This window comes from Cyberlindnera jadinii, assembly GCF_001661405.1.
Source record: "Cyberlindnera jadinii NRRL Y-1542 unplaced genomic scaffold CYBJAscaffold_8, whole genome shotgun sequence".
NCBI lineage: Eukaryota > Fungi > Ascomycota > Saccharomycetes > Phaffomycetales > Wickerhamomycetaceae > Williopsis > Williopsis jadinii.
This window is the reverse complement of record NW_017963659.1, coordinates 467,318-482,498: the sequence shown is the minus strand read 5'-3', so window position 1 is coordinate 482,498 and position 15,181 is coordinate 467,318. Positions and strand designations below refer to the sequence as shown.

Here is a 15,181-nt window from a genome sequence, read left to right as displayed (position 1 = left end):
GGTGCTGGGTTTGATTATGTAAGCACTTACATAAGCACTTACATAAGAAATGTAAACAAAAGGGTTTCACGTAAACAAACACAGCACATCTCCTTCAAACCACCCGTTGCACCAGCTTTCAGGATCAATGAGCTCTCTCAGTGAGTATAAGTGCTGTAGCGGTAGCATGGGTGACGTGCTGGGAATGCTCTCAGGATCACATATACTGACAATCCGTCCAAAGTCCAGCTGGCAGACGCACCGCAGGACATCGTCTCCAGTATAACGTTCTCTCCAGCCAGTTCGCATCTCTTGGTTGGTGGATGGGACGGGTCTGCTAAGATATTCGATACGAGGCTGTCCTCGCTGGAGCAGTCGACGTGGCCGATTGTTGGGATCAACGTGTCTAAGCCCATCACCGCGGTTTGCTGGGATAAGAGAGGCCGTAGGGCATTCTTAGGCAGTTCTTCAGGCCAGATCCAAGAGATGGATATCGAGAATTGCAGGGCCATGACGGTACCGTCCTGGAAACAACACAGTTTAGGGATACAGTCCATTCGATCAGTGGACGAAAACGTTCTCGTTTCCGGTTCGTGGGATAAAACAGTGCACTACTGGGATCAAAGGTCGAACTCTTCGATACACACCGTTGCTTTGCCTGGAAAGGTCTTTGCAATGGATACAACCCAGAATTATGTTGTTGTGGCCATGTCACAGAGAATAGTACATGTGTATGATGTAAGGAACATGGAAAAAGCGTTCCAAATACGGGAAAGCGGACTGAGATACCAAACCCGTGATCTAAGATGTATGCCTAATGGCCATGGTTATGCACAGAGTTCGATAGAAGGACGTGTTGCTATTGAATACTTCGACCCGTCTCCAGAAGTGCAGGCGAAGAAGTACGCTTTCAAATGCCATCGGATCGTTGCAGAAGACGCAGACTTGGCCTCACCCGTGAATGCATTGACATTTCACAGCAGGTATAATACTTTGTTCACCGCTGGTTCAGATTGTCATGTTTGTTTATGGGATCACGTTGCAAAGAAAAGACTTCGACAATATTCCAAGTTCGATCAAAGCGTTGTGTCGTTAGATTTCAATTACAGAGATGAAGTAAATCTTTTGGCAGTTGCTACGAGTGACGATACTTTCAAGACTATGGCCACTACGGACATGGCACCAAAACCTGCTCAATCTCAACTGTACCTAAAAGTGTTAAGTGACAAAGAAGGAATGCCCAAAAGTATGAAAACCATGTCTAATTAATGAAGTTATACAAATTAAGACAAGAGTTTAGTGTTTTTGCCTCTTGAAATCATGTCTTGTGTCGTCATGTTGAGTCTTCCTCTTTAGGATGTTTCTTATCAATTTATCATCATTGATAATTTTCAGCTCCTTTGAGAATCCCTCGATAGAATTTTGTAAAGAACAAACCTCAGACTTCAATATACATTCACCCATCTTAACTTTGTTCAGATATTGAGAAGGCTCAGGGATTATAAAATCTCTAAAGGCATGGCTTGGATATTGTGATAACCTGTTTATGATACACTGTTCCCATAACATCACCGCATTCTTTGTAATCGAGCCAGTTTCAATGAGCTGATAACATTTTTTCAGTATTCTATTCAAGGTCTTTGACAGAAGTTCTGGGGAAAGGTCCTGTAGATGTTCTTGTGAGGCAATTTCACCAATGACAGTAAGAACCTGTATCAAGACCTGTGATTCAGGGAGTACTGCACCATCGATATACGAATCGAATGCATCCAGTACGATATCTTCTTCCAACTCATCAACATCGGTCTCAGATATCAGTTTAAACACAAGATCCAAGAATTCAGGTTTCAAATTATAGTGATTGACCACCGTTTCGTGGATAGTCTCCAGTGGAACTTCACCAAAGTCGTATTTGGAACCGTTATATTCCACGTAACCGTATCTTCTTAGAAGCTCACTGTTTGGATGGTCACCGTAAGTGTTATATATCTGTTCCCCTTTGGCAATTGGTTTCACTGCTTTCATGGTCAAAAAATCAGGCTCATAAAACAAATTGGCATTGACTTGGTTCGTATCCGCGTTTAGAGTATCTGCCAGTGCAACCAACGACTTGAAATATCCATCATATTTCACCTGCTCATCATCTTCCTGATCTTCATCAAAGTCTGGCCGTTCTACGTCAAACGAATAGGACATTATGCTGCTGGCAACTTGGTGGAACAGCTGCAAAGATACTTGTAAGTTACCAATGCCCAAATCTTCAAGCGCAGAGGGAATCAGCTTATGATACGATTCCTCAGCCTTCGACTTGCCCACTCGCCCGAGTACAAGTGATGGTTCCAAGGATTTCAACTCTTCATCTGACCAAAACATCAAGTTATGAAACTCAGTTGGCAACACCTTGAAATAAGGTGCCCATTTACTCTGTTCTCCAAGGGAGAGCTCAAAGAGAATTGTCAGGATCAAACCTTCCCAGTGGTCATATTTGGTTAACAGCTTCTCTTTGTTATCACCAATGGAGCTTAACGAGCCAGTATCGATATTCAACAGGACATTTCTTGGAATAGCGAACAGCACTTCACCCTGTTTGATGTAATCCGTCGCAACGAGCCCACGGCCTTGACTCAGGTGTCGTAGATCAGCAATGTCAACTTTCGGAGATACACGGTACCCACAATGCAATAACCATTGTTGGAACTGGGACGTAGCAGCCTGGAATGGATCCATCACAGAAGGGTTAAAGAGAATCGATCAATCAACAATCCGCTCAATGTTAAGAGGAAAGAAACCATCCCACATCTGGAAAAAAGTTCTCGAGACTACCTCATCGTGTGTTTCCCCTACCGAAATGAATTTCCGTGGTGTACGGGTGTTGGAAAATCTCGAAAATACACACAGACACAGATAAGTTCCAGAAAGTTCCACAGGGAACGGTGTGTGTGTTTTTTTCCCTATATTTAAACGTTGGGCGTTCGACATAGAAACGGAAACATCATCACAACACGAACAAGGAGGTGTTTTAATCTTCAATTACTTTCCAACAAGGCTCAATCGATTGTAAAGCAAGTGAGAAGAGTTATACACGAAATGTCTGCTGACGAGTACAAAGCACAAGGTAACACTGCGTTTGCCGCTAAGGATTTCCAAAAGGCCATTGATCTGTTCACGAAGGCGATTGATGCCTCCACGACACCAAACCATGTGCTCTACTCGAACCGTTCGGCCTCTTATGCTTCTTTGAAGCAATTCGACAAGGCGCTTGAAGATGCACAGAAGACTGTTGAGATCAATCCGACCTGGGCTAAGGGATACTCAAGAGTTGCCGCCGCCGAGTTTGGGCTTGGTCAGTTGGATGACGCTGAGAAGTCGTATAAGAAGACGTTAGAACTTGACCCAACCAATAAGATGGCAAAGGAAGGTCTTGAAAGTGTCCAGAAGGCTTCCCAGGCTAGAAACTCTGCGCCAGACTTTGGCCTTGGAAAGATCTTTTCAGACCCAAATTTGATTGAGAAGTTGAAGACAAACCCAAAGACAGCTGAGTTCATGAAGGATCCAACATTGGTTGCTAAAGTCATCAATATGACCCAAAATCCACAATCTGCAAGCCAGGATTTGCTTACAGATCCAAGAATGATGACGATAATGGCCACCTTGCTTGGTGTTGATTTGGATAGTGATGCACCAATGGGGTTGAACGAAGAGGGTAAACCAAGTTCCTCCTCTGAAAGCAATCCAACTCCAACTACCACAAGTTCCGAGCCAAAATCTGGCTCTGAACCAGAGCCAAAGACCGATAAGGATGGTGATGTTCAGGTGGATGAAGAAGAGGAATCTAAAGAGGACGCTTCAAAGAAACAAGCTGCTGATGAGGCTAAACTTGAAGGTAACAAGCTCTACAAGCAAAGAAAGTTTGACGAAGCCATTGAGGCGTACAACAAGGCTTGGGATTTGTATAAGGATGTCACATACTTGAACAACAGAGCCGCCGCAGAGTTTGAAAAGGGTGACTACGAAAAGACGATTGATACCTGTAACGAAGCTGTCGAACAAGGTCGTTCTCTAAGAGCTGATTACAAAGTGATTGCCAAGGCACTGGCAAGAATCGGTACCACTTATGTAAAGCAACAGAAATATGAGGCTGCTATTCACGCATTCGAGAAATCATTAACGGAGCACAGAACACCAGATGTCTTGACCAAATTGAGAAACACCCAAAAGTTGCTGAAAGACTTAGAAGCTGAGAGCTATGTCAATCCTGAGAAAGCCGAGGAAGCCAGAGAATTGGGTAAGGAGTATTTCACCAAGGGCGACTGGCCAAATGCCGTGAAGGCGTACACTGAGATGATCAAGCGTGCCCCAGAGGATGCCAGAGGCTATTCCAACAGAGCTGCTGCATTGGCCAAGTTGATGTCGTTCCCAGATGCCATCAAAGATTGTGAATTGGCAATCAAGAAGGATCCAAACTTCATCAGAGCCTACATCCGTAAGGCCAACGCTGAGATTGCCGTCAAGGAGTTCACAAAGGCCGTCGAGACCTTGGATTTGGCAAGAAGCAAGGACCTTGAAGTCAACAACGGCTCGAGCTCCAGAGAAATCGATCAACTGTACCATAAAGCCATTTCCCAAAGATTCCAAGCCGATCCTAACGAAACCCCAGAACAGACCATGGAACGTGTTTCTAAAGACCCTGAAGTTGCAGCCATCTTACAAGATCCGGTTATGAACTCCATCTTGGAACAGGCCAGAGGTAACCCTCAGGCTTTGCAAGAACACATGAAGAACCCAGAAGTTGCTAGAAAGATCAACATCCTCATTGCTGCTGGTGTCATTCGCACCAGATGAAGATAATTCGTATACTGCACCTTGGTGTCTTTATATATATCATCCCTAATCTCATCGTTCCATTACAATTGAACGTGTTGTAGATTCCATCGTATCAGATGAGCACTTTTAGAGGCAAAAAGCTAGGAACAGATCAACAATCTCGGGACGTCGGTATTTTAGTTCAAAATGCTGAAGAGCACCCAAACCGCTCAACGCTCCCACCACCGCCGACAGAGGGCAGACAGGCCTCTTCGCCCTTTGCCGCGCCGCGCTGGATTGTCGGCTTTGTGTACAGAGCCCCGTTATGGCCACTAAACGAGAAACCCGGAATCACCGCCCGCAGTTTTGTGCGAAAAGGGCAAAAACCCATACCTGCCCCCCCAAAAAGGATCAAATTGTTTGTTTTCCCTTCTTACTCTGATTGGCGGCTACTTCAACCTTTGACATTGTACAGGGCGGTAAGAGAGATAAAGTGGGCAAACTGTGAAGAGAGAGGATGGCTATTACAAGGAGACCTGGTAAGGGCAAACAACAGCCTCCAAAGAGGAACAATGGTATCCAGAAGGCTACGTTTGAGGCGCACAAGAAGCGTGAGGTTGGTGTTTCTGATTTGACGTTGTTGACGAAGATCACGGACGAGGCGATCAACGAGAACCTGAAGAAGAGGTTTGAGAACGGGACCATCTACACGTATATCGGCCATGTGCTGATCTCCGTGAACCCGTTCCGTGACTTGGGGATCTACACGGAGGATGTGCTGAAGTCCTACGAGGGAAAGAATAGACTAGAGGTTCCACCGCATGTGTTTGCTGTGGCGGAATCCATGGTTTACAACATGAAGGCTTATAACGAATCGCAGTGTGTCATTATCTCTGGTGAGTCTGGTGCCGGTAAGACGGAGGCTGCTAAGAGAATTATGCAATACATTGCTGCTGCCACAGCAACGTCGGTCTCGAGCAAATCCATCACTGAGATCAGAGACATTGTTCTGGCAACCAACCCCTTGTTGGAGTCGTTCGGGTGTGCAAAGACTTTGAGAAACAACAACAGTTCGAGACACGGTAAGTACTTAGAGATCAACTTCAGCGAACAATACGAACCCGTCAGTGGTAAGATTACAAATTATTTGTTGGAGAAGCAAAGGGTTGTCGGACAGAACAAGGGTGAGAGAAATTTCCACATCTTTTACCAATTCACTAAAGCGGCACCTGAAAGTTACAGACAAACCTTTGGTGTCCAAGGGCCAGAACAGTACTTGTACACAAGCGGTACAACTTCTGTTGAAGGTATCGATGATGCCAAAGATTTCCAAGAGACCTTGAAGGCTATGCAGATCATTGGAATCGATCAAGAGCAACAGGATCAGATCTTTAGAATCTTGGCTGCGATCTTGTGGATCGGTAACATCACCTTTGTCGAAGACGAACAGGGTAACTCAACAGTTAGAGATTCATCAGTGACAAAGTTCGTCGCTTATCTTATCTCTGTGGATGAACAAACCTTGATCAATTCATTGATCACAAGGGTTATGACTACGATGAATGAAACTTATGATATTCCATTGAACCCTACACAAGCCACTGCTGTCAAGCATGCACTTGCAGCAGCGATGTATTCGGTGTTGTTTGACCATATTATTGTGATCTTGAACAAGGTGTTGGATAAAGGTAACAAGTACAAATCCATTGGTATTTTGGATATCTATGGGTTTGAAATCTTTGAGCACAATTCCTTTGAACAGTTGTGTATTAACTATGTCAATGAGAAATTACAACAGATCTTTATCCAATTGACTTTAAAATCGGAACAGGATGAGTATGTTCGTGAACAGATTCAATGGACTCCAATTCAATTCTTCAACAATAAAATTGTTGTTGATCTGATCGAGGCAAAGAGACCTCCTGGTGTTATGGCTGCACTTAACGATGCCTGTGCTACTGCCCACGCTAAGAGTGACGAAAGTGATGCTTCCTTTGCCCAACGTTTGAACTTGATGACCTCAAATCAACATTTTGAATTGAGACAGGCAAAATTCGTCATCAAGCATTATGCTGGTGATGTCACCTATGATATCCAGCATATGACCGATAAAAACAAGGATCAATTGCAAAAGGACCTCATGGAGATGTTAGCAACTTCCCAAAACTCCTTTATTCATACACTGTTCCCCAAACCAGTTGACCATGGATCAAGAAGAAGACCTCCAACTGCAAGTGATAAGATTATCAAATCTGCCAATGAGTTGGTTGAAACTCTTTCCCTGTCAAAACCTTCCTACATCAGAACTATCAAACCAAATGAACATAGATCGGCCTCGGAGTTTGACGACAGACAAGTTTTGCACCAGATCAAATATCTTGGATTGAAAGAAAACGTTAGAATCAGAAGAGCAGGTTTTGCATATCGTCAAACTTTTGAGAAGTTTGTGGAGAGATTTTATTTGTTGTCTCGAAAGTGTTCTTATGCCGGTGAGTTCACATGGTCTGGTGACATTAAAGATGCAGTGCTCCACATCTTGCAAGATTCTGCCATTCCAGCAACGGAGTATCAAATGGGTACAACAAAGGTATTCATTAAGACACCAGAGACGTTGTTTGGATTGGAAAGTCTAAGAGATAGATATTGGCATAACATGGCTGCTATAATCCAGAGAGCCATTAGAAGATACATGAAGAAAAAAGTAGATGCTGCAATTATAATCCAGAGAATCTGGAGAGAAAGAACTGGCGGCAATGACTACGAGAAATTCCGTGACTATGGTACAAGGCTTCTGGGCTCAAGAAAGCAACGTCGTAAATTCTCCCTTTTGGGTTACAGACAATTCACTGGTGATTATTTGAATGCCAATGAACGTAAATCGAAGGGAGCCTTCATTAAAAACCAAGTTGGAATTAAAGACAAGGTCATTTTTTCAAGTGGTTGTGAAGTGTTACATTCCAAATTCGGAAGATCCGCCCAAAGGCTTCCAAGACATGTGTTTGTTACCAGTTCCACTGTTTACATAGTTGCCCATCAGGTTGTTGATAGAAAGGCCACATACACTATGGAGATGAGTGTTCCAATCAACAACATCAATTACCTTGGATTATCGAACCTACAGGACGATTGGGTTGCAATTTCCCAAAAGACTCAAGCTGTTGATCCATTTATTTGTCTCTGGTCAAAGACAGAATTGGTTACTCAGCTGAAGAAGTTGAACAGTGCCATTTCGATTCAGATTGATTCTACAATCAAATACCAGAAAAAACCGGGCAAATATCACATTGTCAAGACTGCGGTTAACCCCAATGCACCTCTTCATGGTGATCTGTACAAATCTGGTACTATTAGTGTCCGTGCTGGTGCACCAGCATCTTCTACCTCACATCCTAGACCAAAGAATAAGTCGTCTATCGGAAGTTCAAGTTACACACCAAGAAGTACTTATAAACCTGCAGCAACACCAGCAGTTTCCAGACCTGCGGCAGCCACCACTACATTGCCAACTGCTAGAAAGGCACCACCACCAGCTCCTGTTATGAGACAACAACAGCCAACACCACAGCCGGCTCACACACAAGCATCTGCTGCGTCAACTGCGATCGCTGCTGCTTCGAGTGCTTATCACCCTGGTGGTCAACCAGCAGCTCCACAGTCTAGAAAGGCTCCACCATCAAGACCGCAGAAGAAAGCCGTTCCACAACCACCAAAGCCACAACCACAGGTTCAACAACCAGCAGCTGCTGTTCAACAGAGTAGACAAGCTCCACCGGCACCTCCACCACCACCAGCTGCGGTTGATAAGCCTGAATTCCCAACGTATAAAGCCGCCTATGACTTTGTTGGGACAGGTAGTGCTAGTGAATTACCAATCTCCAAGGACCAAGTTGTTTATATTTTGAAAAAGGAGAACAACGGATGGTGGCTAGCTAAACTGCTTGATGGCTCCAAAGAAGGATGGGTCCCAGGTGCTTATGTCGTTGAATGTGCACCTCCAAGTACTGGTGCTAAAGCTGCCCCACCAGCACCACCAGCACCACCTATCCAGCAACAACAAGCCCAGGCCCAACCAGTGGCTCAACAACAGAGCCCAATCTCCAATGGTGTATCCAATGGTACAGTTGATAACGCCACCACTGCCGCCACTACTGGAGGCCTAGCTGGAGGTTTAGCTGCGGCGTTGATGGCTAAGAAACAGGAGGAGAGTAGCTTAGCTGGGGGTTTAGCTGAAGCCCTCAAGGCTCGTGCTGGCAGAATGGGACTTGATAGCGATGAAGAGGAACAAGATGATGATGATGACGACTGGTGATTGTTGATCCATATATACGTCTTCGTATATATTCGTGCGTGTGTACAATAGAAGAAACAACGTTGTATGATAATACATTAATAAATAGATGGTTAGATAAATAACGGAACGCGGTTGGCTAGACATTCGGTGGGAGCAATATTGCTCCCACTTGATTCGGTCTTTCAGTGGCTAAGAGGTCAAAGTTCTTTGCTGCGTTCTTAGTATCAGAGACCTCTACACGGACACCCAGCTGTTGGAACAGTTCGACGTTTACCTGGCTCAGCAGCCTACTCTTTGAGCCCAGCCCAATGGTGATCAAGTCAGGCTGTGGGTTTATCAGCTTGAGAAATTCCAGTGAGGCTGGCTCAAATTCCACTAGAAACCCATTCTTGATCTCATACTTGGGATCAAACTGGAGCACCTGATTGGCTACGAGGAATGCCACCTTGTCCTTAACCTCATACCCTGACGTGAATGCTATTCTGTCCCTCTTCACGGTATCGATGTTGTTCAACGGCGTTGCTGCATCGGCAAGGACGTTCAACGACGAGATGATGGATTCCTTGTAGGCCCTAGAAGACGCAGAGAAGTGACGCAGGCCAATAGATAACCTCTTAGAGCTCATTTCAACGTGAAACTGTTGATGTTGACCGTTGCCATCATTAGTGTTGATTCTTCGTTCTGGTGGTTTCTCGAGAAACCGAGCCCCAGGTATGGTAGGGGCACACCGCTCCTTGAAGACGCAAAAACGCCCGGGTTTAATTTTTTCCGAAGGAAAGACAACATCGTCAACACAGCTCTCAGCTCTGAAGAAGACAAGGAAGGACGACAACAATGCCTATCAAACCTGTTCCGAAGCTTGCAGTGCTGCAAAACGGTGTTGGTGCGTTTGTGCTCTCCTGCAAGCGTATCACTCTGCAGTTTGACCAGGCTGGCGGCTCGTCGCAGGGACTCAGAGATTTCCTCAGGCTAAGATTGGACAACTATGCCAAACAGAACCCAAAGATCGAATTCAAGGTTGTCCAGAAAGGTGGACACCCAGTTCTTAAAGGTGAATATAGCAACGGCTTGGACAAGGCGATATGTGTGCGCAACTTGAACGTTGATAACGTGCAGAATAAGTTGAATCTGTTGAGAGAGTCTTCTGGTGAGCGTATTAGAAAGAGAAACGCCAAGGTTGAGAGTATCAACGACTCAGTTAGAGGTGTCTGGTCGCCATTGCACGTGGACCCATCTGTTAGACACAAAGTGTAAGGTTCTACTTGCCACCACCTTCATGTACATAATATATCTCTTGTTTCCTCTATGAGTACACTGTAGAACGAGTATACTGCTTGTAGTCATGGCCTAGTGTAGTGAAATGAACGAACGTGTAAGAATCTGTACTCTAAATATGAATATGAATAAATTATATGTTGTGTAGTCTGTCTCAGTTTACAATACCCTAACAAGTTTCAACTCCCTTTCCACTCTTACCAAGACTGCCTGCTCTGCCTGTGATTTCAACAGTGCTGTATCAATCTTTGACGTTGCGTCCTGCTCCAGAGAGAATGAGCTATCGTTTAACGACCTGTCCATCTTTAAAAGCGTCATGGATTGCTTCTTCTTGAGGCTTTTGATTGGAGAGGACGAACGTGATCTCATAGATGTTTGTGTTGTATTTGGTGAACCAATGGATTTCACAGGGGAAGCTAAAGGTGAAGAAGAGCTCCAGCTTAAGTCTGGATTCAGCTTTACGGGTGACAGAGGCTTCACCAGAGGCTTGGACTCACAGGAGTTTCTTCTCACGGGCGACCTGGATCGACTGGAGCGTAAGGCACTTGAAGGGAAAAGACATATGCCTTGATTTTCACTGTTATCATCCGTATGATCAACAGTGGGCTCCTCAACAACCTCTTTCAGATCTCCCAGCTTTGAGGCTCTCAATGTCTTCAGCTTACTCATTAGAGATGCTCTATAGATTCTCTCAATCTGTACGGCTTCACTCAACTTACGGACGTACTGTAAGATTATATTGGCCCTATCGTTCTTGTTGAAGCTGCTTCTGACAGAGGGTCTCAGTTCTAATTGTCTTTGTAAGACATCCCGGAGAATACTCTCTTTCAACTTCATATCGACACTGTGCTCCATATAGATATCAGAGTTGGCCAAGGTGTCGATATAAACCTTCTCTGAGGAGTCACTGGCCAACACCACAAATCTAAAGTTCCTTCCCAGATCGTGCTCAAACTCAGAGCATGGCTCACCTGAGAGTATACACAGCGACCTGAACCTATTCTTGAACCAATCAACCAAGATTCTGTGCTCATCTGACTTCAACAGTCTCTCGAACTCCGATTTGTTGTAGATGGCGTCCAGCTTCTCATTTGCACAGTCAATGGGACCCGTCAGGTTGAACATCCCATTCTCATCGTTTATGAAAGGTGGCAAGTCCTCGATGCCCAGCCTCTTAAAGAGATAAGCCAACGCTCTAACCTTCAAATCCAAATCGTCTTCGTATTCGCCTTCGACATGTTGTGGAATGGTGACGATGTTTGTTGACGTATTGGGCCAGAGTGATTTGAAGAACTCCATTGTCAATCCACCAGCACAACAGCAGGCAGCAGCTCAACAACAAGCAACAGCAGCACACTTTGCTCACACCTTTCAATGCGGAAAAGGGATGATATTGAGAAAAAGGCGTCAAAACGTAGAGAAAGCTTGTAGTGTGTTGTTTACAAATTTCCCCTTTGAGATTGGATGTGGCTAGTGTGCACTAGCCACATTGAGGAAATACCGTATCAGGAAATATGTGGCGAATGCACCAAATGTACGCTAATTTTAGGCAAATTACAAGGGAACAACTACTACAACGGTTCCATTATTCGATCAATCACAGCAGTTCAAGATGGAGGAGGATCCGTATGCAAAGAAGGCAGATGTTTCATCCCTGGATGCCGACTTGAGAGATTTAAGAAGAAGCAAATACAACAGTAAACTAGCAGACGAAGCAAGAGGCTGGATATTCAACATTATCGGAGAGAGTGAGCCACAGCAGGACCTCATTCAGGTGTTGAAGACAGGAGTTGTCTTAGGGAAGTATGCTTACACGTGACAAGGAAGCCGTCTAGGAAAACCATTACACATATACATGACTAACTCTTAACTATTGGATAGATTAGCCAATGCCCTCGGTGGCGCAGTCAAGTTCAAAGACAGTAAGATGCCCTTTGTTCAAATGGAGAACATTGCCAATTTCCTCACGTTTGTGAAGTCGTACGGCATACCAGAGGACGAGACGTTCCAGACAGTGGACCTGTACGAGGAAGGCGATATTGCAAGTGTATTACAAACCATAGTTTCGCTATCCAGATATGTGCACGAGAAGTCACCATCAATCCCTGTGATTGGCCCAAAGTTGAGCACAAGACAGCCACCTCCAAAGGTCCCGAAGAAACCTTCTCATCTCTCCAAAGGCCCGGCATGGAGCTCACTGGAGTACGGTTACATGAAAGGTGCCTCACAAACCTCAGAGGGCGTTGTGTTCGGAAAGCATAGAAACATAACACAGTAGGACGGCTTACTCGTTGACAATGCACGACAGTATGGATTCGTTAATCTCTGAAGAGTTCTGGTCAAGCTCCACAATCTCGCCAACGTATCTCTCTAGTCCGTCTGGCAGTTCACTCGGCAGGTCGTCCTTAACAACAAAGATGATCTCTCCGTTCAGGTGCTTAACAACAGACCACACTCCCTCGTACGTCTCACATTCAATCACTTTATACTCCACGTCCGGCTCAAACTCATCCTGTAGATCCTCGTCCACTGATAAGTCCGGGGGAACCACGAGCACGACATCGGAGGTCTTCTTCAAGATCTCATTCAGCGGTAGGTTGGACGACAGTATCGATTCCGTGAGTATTATCGTGATTGGCCTCTGCGTATACTTCCTTCTGCTGTCATTGTCATTCACAACCTCCACATCTCCGTCTCCTTCACTGGTTAAGTAGCTGTACAGAGCGTACGCACCTGCTCCAAGGACCACCAAAGCACCGATGATGGAGGCGTTTCTCCGTTGTCTTCTATCAAGCATTTGATTCAATGTTCAGTGAGTCCCTGTGTAGGCGTTGTTGGGGAGGAAAGAGAGCAATTTTTGGTTATGTCCGCCCGGCCCATCACTGCTCGTTTCCCCGGGCAGGGAAAGCTCTTCTCCAGCCAGAGAGAGGCAGCCTGTGTTGAGAATTAGACCAACAATGGATAGTAACGCTGGAATGTGTGTTCTGAGTGCCACAACGACGTCGCTGGTGCACATGGCTTCGATGCTGAGTGCGCTGACGGTGATTAATACCAGAGTCGTCGTCAGCATTGCAGAGGATGGGCTCAACTTCATCACGGAGAAGAACCACGTCTGCAGAGGTGAGTTACACCAACATTGGACGCAGAAGTTCGTGTGCTGACTGTATGCCATAGGAGAATTGACGCTGGAGAAGGGGCTGTTCACTACATACACGTATAGCAGCCCCTTGCGGAAACCACGTAGAACGAGGGAGAAGTGTGATGAGGATTCGGACGATACTGATTACGGTTGTGATTCAGATGATGAAGATGATGATGCTGAGCCAATTGACGCCAAGTTCAGCATGGACCTCAGGTCTGTCGTGGAGTCTCTGTCACTGGTTAACAGGACACAGGTGTCGACGACTCATTGTACAATGATCTATCAAGGATATGGACACCCATTTGTTCTGGTGTTTGAAGATTCCAAGATTACAGAACGGTGTGAATTTGCAACGTATGTAAACTTGGACCTTGATCCTGATAACTATGGGTTCGACCTGAACCAAGAGGAGATCCTGCTGGAAGGAATCATCAAGGCTGATGTACTCTACGATGCGCTGAAGGATTTGAAGGACATCAACACGGAGGAGATATTCATCTACGCATCAACGCGAGATAAGACTAACAATGTCAAAGAAAACGTACTGGCAATCGTTGCTAAGAGTGAAATGGGAATATCAACGTTCAACTTACCAAACGATAGGTCAATCTTGGAAAAACTACACATAAAGTCGAGTGAGAAAGTTGATGTTAGCTGCTATAACGGTATCCTGTTCTGTCTCGTAACGAGGGCCATGAAGTTGAGCTCTAAATGTAAGTTCAAAAGAGATGAGTCTTTGCTAAGCATAAACATGTTGAGCACGTATGGTAATGATATACCAAAGGACTACTATGGAACAGTGTTTGAGTTCAAACTCCTACAACAAATGAGTGATTGGCTAGGCACCATAGAGGATTACATGAAGGATCATAGCCACAACCAATCAGGACCACAACACATTGTCCAAGTGCACAACCAAGGCGAGCACTTTGAGGAACTGGAGCAAGATGACGACGATGACGGCGTTGCAATCGATGTACCGGTGTTTTTATAGACTACGTGACGGTTGAAAATGCTAATAAAACTAATTATGATGATTAACGTACCAAAAAAAAAATTCCCTTAGTTGGAGAAGTGCTCGAGCAAGATGTTCTTCTCCTCGTACTCACCACCCCAGTTCTTGACGACAACAACAGAGGCACCAACAACCTTTCTGGCGTTACCCTCACGGTCGATCTTACCCAAACCGGCCCACTCACCCAACAACTTGGCGTCAGCAACCTTGATCAATGGGATCTTGACCTCTGGCTCGTTACACAAAGCCTCGATCAAAGTGACGATGGAAGCCTCGGTGACAGAGTCACACAAGACACACAACTCAGCTTCACCACGGGACAAAGCCTTGGAGGACTCTCTCAAACCTCTGGCCAAACCGTCACGGACCAAAGCGTTTCTCAAGACAACCTTAACGGCATCCTCAACGGTGATGGAACCAGACTCCTCAACGACAACTTCGACTTGCTCAACTTGTTCAACGTCAGACATTTTTGATAATTAGGTATAGTAGTGTAGACTTCTTCGACAAGGAATGTAAAAACCTGCTCAGTACTATGGAGAGTCCAAAAGGTGAAAAGAACGGTAGTGAAAAGTTTTTGGAAATTTTTCATATTTGTTTGGGTACGATGGAAGAGGAAATTTTCGCGGAAAGACATGCTGCACAAACCAATTCATTTCAACGTCACAAAAAGTCG

The 15,181-nt window shown here is 45.1% G+C and overlaps 10 protein-coding genes across 10 annotated transcripts; 6 read left to right on the top strand and 4 right to left on the bottom strand.

The window, feature by feature from the left end:
- Window positions 1-127: 127 nt before the first annotated feature.
- Window positions 128-1,248, top strand: BUB3 (Bub3p; the record flags this gene model as incomplete). The annotated part of the gene is made up of 2 exons (XM_020216494.1): window positions 128-140; window positions 224-1,248. 2 exons carry the CDS (start codon window positions 128-130, stop codon window positions 1,246-1,248), a joined length of 1,038 nt encoding a protein of 345 aa, XP_020070191.1.
- On the bottom strand, window positions 1,210-2,739 carry RKM4 (ribosomal lysine N-methyltransferase). Its single transcript, XM_020215261.1, has one exon. It carries the CDS (start codon window positions 2,704-2,706, stop codon window positions 1,276-1,278), a length of 1,431 nt encoding a protein of 476 aa, XP_020070190.1. The 5' UTR covers window positions 2,707-2,739; the 3' UTR covers window positions 1,210-1,275.
- Window positions 2,740-2,828: 89 nt separating this feature from the next.
- On the top strand, window positions 2,829-4,914 carry STI1 (Hsp90 cochaperone STI1). Its single transcript, XM_020218041.1, has 2 exons — window positions 2,829-3,268; window positions 3,868-4,914. Exons 1-2 carry the CDS (start codon window positions 3,245-3,247, stop codon window positions 4,819-4,821), a joined length of 978 nt encoding a protein of 325 aa, XP_020070189.1. The 5' UTR covers window positions 2,829-3,244; the 3' UTR covers window positions 4,822-4,914.
- Window positions 4,915-5,250: 336 nt separating this feature from the next.
- On the top strand, window positions 5,251-9,199 carry MYO5 (myosin 5). The gene has a single exon (XM_020215260.1). It carries the CDS (start codon window positions 5,300-5,302, stop codon window positions 9,089-9,091), a length of 3,792 nt encoding a protein of 1,263 aa, XP_020070188.1. The 5' UTR covers window positions 5,251-5,299; the 3' UTR covers window positions 9,092-9,199.
- CYBJADRAFT_168202 (uncharacterized protein) lies at window positions 9,149-9,768 on the bottom strand. Its single transcript, XM_020215259.1, has one exon. It carries the CDS (start codon window positions 9,696-9,698, stop codon window positions 9,210-9,212), a length of 489 nt encoding a protein of 162 aa, XP_020070187.1. The 5' UTR covers window positions 9,699-9,768; the 3' UTR covers window positions 9,149-9,209.
- A 50-nt stretch (window positions 9,769-9,818) lies between these two features.
- Window positions 9,819-10,327, top strand: MRPL51 (mitochondrial 54S ribosomal protein mL43; the record flags this gene model as incomplete). Its single annotated transcript, XM_020213376.1, has 1 exon — window positions 9,819-10,327. Exon 1 carries the CDS (start codon window positions 9,908-9,910, stop codon window positions 10,325-10,327), a length of 420 nt encoding a protein of 139 aa, XP_020070186.1. The 5' UTR covers window positions 9,819-9,907.
- A 983-nt stretch (window positions 10,328-11,310) lies between these two features.
- On the top strand, window positions 11,311-12,626 carry SCP1 (Scp1p; the record flags this gene model as incomplete). Its single annotated transcript, XM_020216889.1, has 3 exons — window positions 11,311-11,325; window positions 11,985-12,163; window positions 12,230-12,626. The coding sequence occupies 3 exons, from the start codon at window positions 11,311-11,313 to the stop codon at window positions 12,624-12,626; spliced, it is 591 nt and encodes a 196-aa protein (XP_020070185.1).
- Window positions 12,323-13,175, bottom strand: PEX22 (ubiquitin-protein transferase activating protein PEX22). Its single transcript, XM_020215258.1, has one exon. It carries the CDS (start codon window positions 13,143-13,145, stop codon window positions 12,633-12,635), a length of 513 nt encoding a protein of 170 aa, XP_020070184.1. The 5' UTR covers window positions 13,146-13,175; the 3' UTR covers window positions 12,323-12,632.
- Window positions 13,176-13,409: 234 nt separating this feature from the next.
- On the top strand, window positions 13,410-14,494 carry RAD17 (Rad17p). Its single transcript, XM_020215257.1, has one exon. It carries the CDS (start codon window positions 13,693-13,695, stop codon window positions 14,482-14,484), a length of 792 nt encoding a protein of 263 aa, XP_020070183.1. The 5' UTR covers window positions 13,410-13,692; the 3' UTR covers window positions 14,485-14,494.
- A 58-nt stretch (window positions 14,495-14,552) lies between these two features.
- RPS12 (40S ribosomal protein eS12) lies at window positions 14,553-14,975 on the bottom strand (the record flags this gene model as incomplete). Its single annotated transcript, XM_020213375.1, has 1 exon — window positions 14,553-14,975. The coding sequence occupies one exon, from the start codon at window positions 14,973-14,975 to the stop codon at window positions 14,553-14,555; it is 423 nt and encodes a 140-aa protein (XP_020070182.1).
- Between the last annotated feature and the right edge of the window lie 206 nt (window positions 14,976-15,181).